Here is a 4,545-nt window from a genome sequence, read left to right on the forward strand (position 1 = left end):
TAACTTATTTGCTAAAATTATATGTGCTATACATTACTCCAATGATTGTTCTTGTAAACCAACATGATATAATACGTGATTAATATTGGTATCTAAATTAAAGTATTTTTTGTAAGTTTTTATCTAGATATACAATTTGAAATAAAACAACAAACTTGATGATAACTCTTGTGAGATCATATGATCACATCATGTTATGCAGTTATCTTGTACGACAAGCATTGGATATAAAAGTGATAAATCAACTGGAAATTAAACTTTTATAAGTATAAAGGTTTACATAGATTCTTTACCAAAGTAAATTTTTAAGGTCAATGGTTCAAGTTTCATCGTAGATATAGATTGAATTAAGTGTTAATTAGTAGATTATATATTTGTATTTGCCAGTTTAAAAAATAAATAAGAACATGTTGACATGTGCTTAATGCTTATGCGCTTTTATGAACTTTATGCACGAGCTTGTAGAACTTATTATATGTTCAATTACTTTGGGCGATGATCTACAACATAGCATACCTTGCACGCCATATGTAAATACCATGCATGCAAAAAGACTTTATCATTGTTTTATCATGCAATAAAAATGCGGGACGAAGCGTGAAATGATCCTAACATTATTCAAAAGTTGATTCGACTATATACATGAGAAAAACCAGAGGACAACATCATTTGAATATTGTAACCGTTATTTTATTTAGATGTATTCACGTTTTCTTAAGTTAACACTTTATAGTTTACGTGCACTAGCCAAGAAGGGCATGTATGTACTTTTCTATTAGTTTACAAAGACTTAGTTTAATAATATTCTTTTAAAAAAAAGAATATGATTTTGATATAATATTCAATAATAATGTTGAGTTCTAACAATTATATTATATTGCTTATAAAGACGCATAAGAACTTAATGAATTAGAATCAAGAGTAAAAAAAAACTTAAAAAAAATGTGATATTTTCAAAGACAATTTGAAACATGAATTAGGGAGTGAGTAACTAGGATTATTGGTAATTTGATCATTTCAAAAAAGATGAGGGGCTAAAAGATGACATATACAAAAGTAAGGGCCTAGAGTTTAAAATAAATAAAGATGAGGTGTTTAAATATCTGGAGAAACCTCAAAACTCATGAGCTCTCACGACAAGCATACACCGTCGTCTGCACAAAATTGAACCCTTAATTTTCTCTCTTCGATCTTCACGAACAATGACGATGCCGGCTAATGGTGGCGCTGATCGGAGAACCGATTCTGTGCTGACTGCTCTGTCGTCGACCCCTGTCCCCGTAGGCAACATGGATGCTAACGGAACTGTACCAGTACCGGTGAACTCCAATTACGGTCTCCGATTGAGTCCTAAAAAGGATCACAAACCGGAAAATTACGAAGATTTTCAATCGGAGTTCAGTCCTCTGCTTTTCAGCGCACTGGAGCGACACTTGCCGCCGAACCTCTTGAATGCTCCTCGAGAAGTGAAGTTTAATCACATGCTGGACATTCTGCGTCGTTATTGGAATGAAGGAGAGCGTCGTCGAGTGAGTATCCCATTTTCGCTATTTGTTATCATGTACTCACGTACACTAGGATAAACTATATATAAATTTGTATTTTTGAGGTTTGCAGGGAAATGAATGAGCAATTTACCATGATTTGTTAGTCATTAGGTACCGATTTCACATACACATGAAGAAATTCATGGATCGTCTTTCTGTCATCTAGGATCGGACCAAATCCTGATGCATGCTAATAGAATGAGTGAACTTAGGTTTGAATTAGGAAAAAAAAAAATCAAATTTTGGATTGGATCAACAAAAATTCTATATTTGGGCATAGAAATGAACAAAAAAACTTGGAAATATGCTGTCTATAAATCTATTGTTTCGCTTTGATTCTAAGTTTGATGGATCTTTACTGAATTGCAGGATATTTGATCTTTTTGTAACTCATGTTCTATAGTTCAAGTCAACAAAACTACTGAATCTTGTAAATTGGTTCTATGCTTTTCATAATTGAAGAAAACTGTGCATTATTTTCTTGTGCACAAATTCTGAATTATCAAACTATTGCGATTCAATTTCAAATAAGGCAAAGGTTGATATTGAAACCAAATATTGTCAACATTTGGGCATTAGGAACTCATGGTACCCAAGCTTTCTATGTTCCCTGTGTTTTTCTGTTTAGGAAGCAAACACAATTAGTGCTTTACTTCACACATAAAGTTGCCAAAATGTTTATGCATATAGGGATTGTATTCAAGTCTATGTTAAAAGGTTAGGGATTACATTTCTTAAGCACCTGTTTCTTCATATGAGTTCAATAACCTACAATAATTTAGAATTCATATCCTAGATTTCCTATATAGAAAATTTCCCTAATTATCTACCATTATAACGACTGAAATACAGTAAGAAATTCTTCCTTAATCGTCAAGTTTTCATAAAATCCTAACTGTGAATATATATTACTTGACTTGAAGTTTATATGTTAAAGTCTATTTCAATAACTAATCATCACTTTCAACAGGTGAAGCAGCACAGCTTATACAGGGAAAGAATCATGTCCAGTTATCAGGTAAACTTGTTAAACTTACAAAAACAATCCGAAAAAAAAAAAGGTTAATTTATTAAAAAATGTATCACATGCAAACGCAACGATATGAAATAGAAATATTTATACTTTTATTTTCGTTACCTTTTTAAACCGAAACCGCTTAAAAAAATTAACATTCTATATCAGATATAATCAGCAATCACTGATTTTCTTTTTCCTTGGTTTTCAGCCTCTTTACAGAGAATTATATGAACTGAATCCCTCAAGCTTCTTCGTGCCCTCTTTCATAAACGCATTCATGGCTAATGATGATGTCAGCAGAAACCAAAGCATCAGAAACATAATGTCTGAACCTGTTCCAGGTGTTCTCACATTCGATATGCTCCTCCCAGATTTCTGTTCAAAGATGCTAGCTGAGGTGATATTAATATTAATAATCTTCTATTTCTATTTTCTATACTTTACTTTTATTATTCTCTTACCACATTCTAATTTCTCAGGTTGAAAATTACGAAAAATGGATTATGGAAACAAAATCAGCAACCATTCGCCCAAACACCATGAACAAATTTGGTGTTGTTCTTGATGACTTTGGAATGGAACCAATGCTTGAAAAGCTAATTGAAGACTTCATTCGCGACATCTCAAAAAGTAAATTCAAAAAAAAAAAAAAAAAAATCAATATAGGCAATGTAGTTTATCTAAGATTGATAAATAACAAATTTATGTGAAAATTAATGCAGTCTTCTTTATTGATGTGGGAGGATATGCACTTGATTCTCATCATGGATTTGTGGTGGAATATGGAGTTGATAGAGATTTGGAATTAGGGTTTCATGTTGATGATTCAGAGGTGACTTTGAATGTCTGTTTGGGGAAACAGTTTGCTGGTGGAGAGTTGTATTTCAGGGGAGTGCGATGTGAGAAACATATGCATACCGAATCACAACCCGAGGTAAATTAATAAAATAATATTATATTTTCTTTTTAAATTATATTTTTTATTTTAAACTAAAATTTTATTTACAGGAGATATTCGAATACTCGCATGTCCCGGGGCGTGCGGTTATCCACCGCGGTCGACACCGACACGGTGCTCGACCCACTACAGCTGGAAACCGGGTCAATTTATTGATTTGGTGCAGAAGGTATTTTTATTTTTTATTTTTTTAGAAAAAAGTTCAATTTATTGAATTAGAAAATGTTTTTTTTTTTTTTTTTTTAAATTTTGATAAAGTTATGTTTTGTTACAGTGCTGTGTTTAGAGAGTTGAGAAAACACATGAATGAAAGTACAACTCGCTGGTGTGGTGAATGTCAACGGGAGAAGAGAGAAAGGCTTGATCGGGCTGTGGCTGAGAAAAAGGTGCTTACTTTTTTTTTATTTTTTTTTTTTATAAATTATAAATTAGCACTTTTGATTTTATTTAAAAATGGTTATTAATGTTGTGAGAAATTTACAGGAAGAGTTAATGTGGAATCGGATTCTGCGACTTCGGTAGAAGAAGTTTGGTTTTGTTGTAGATTTAAATCGTTTTTTACTTATTAAGCATGAAGGACCACAATTTCGTCATCCTTGTGGTGATGAAATCTTGTTGTTTAATATTTTTATATAATCTTGCCGCAAACTAAAATGCATATATTTACTTTAATAAAATGGTGAACTGTAAGTCACCATGATATACCATCTCCTTTGAGTTTTGCATATTGGGTTTTATGAATTGCTTCATTTACAAAATATGAAAAAGCCAAAACTTCATTAAAAGTAACCAATTTTAGATTTTTATACATATTGAAATTGGGTTTTTGAAGATAGCAATATTATTTAGGGATGATAAATTAACGAGATATACGAAAATTTATTAACTTAGGAAGCTAGAGTATTGTAGTAGTAGTATTAAATGGCAAGTGAGAGTGTATCAATTTAGGTCAGTGTGTACGCTAAGACTCGATGCTCAGTTGGGCTGTAAAAAGTGGGTGTTGCAGGGACTGTAAAAAAAGC

The 4,545-nt window shown here is 32.1% G+C and overlaps 1 protein-coding gene across 1 annotated transcript; it reads left to right on the forward strand.

The window, feature by feature from the left end:
* The first annotated feature begins 1,123 nt into the window (after window positions 1-1,123).
* Window positions 1,124-4,230, forward strand: LOC145036545 (2-oxoglutarate and iron-dependent oxygenase domain-containing protein CP2-like). The gene is made up of 8 exons (XM_078985005.1): window positions 1,124-1,529; window positions 2,518-2,565; window positions 2,774-2,962; window positions 3,045-3,195; window positions 3,288-3,499; window positions 3,574-3,692; window positions 3,798-3,909; window positions 4,007-4,230. The coding sequence occupies exons 1-8, from the start codon at window positions 1,203-1,205 to the stop codon at window positions 4,043-4,045; spliced, it is 1,197 nt and encodes a 398-aa protein (XP_078841131.1). The 5' UTR covers window positions 1,124-1,202; the 3' UTR covers window positions 4,046-4,230.
* The last annotated feature ends 315 nt before the right edge of the window (window positions 4,231-4,545 follow it).

This window comes from Lactuca saligna, chromosome 3, assembly GCF_052625555.1.
Source record: "Lactuca saligna cultivar CGN05327 chromosome 3, ASM5262555v1, whole genome shotgun sequence".
Classification (NCBI taxonomy): Eukaryota; Viridiplantae; Streptophyta; class Magnoliopsida; order Asterales; family Asteraceae; genus Lactuca; species Lactuca saligna.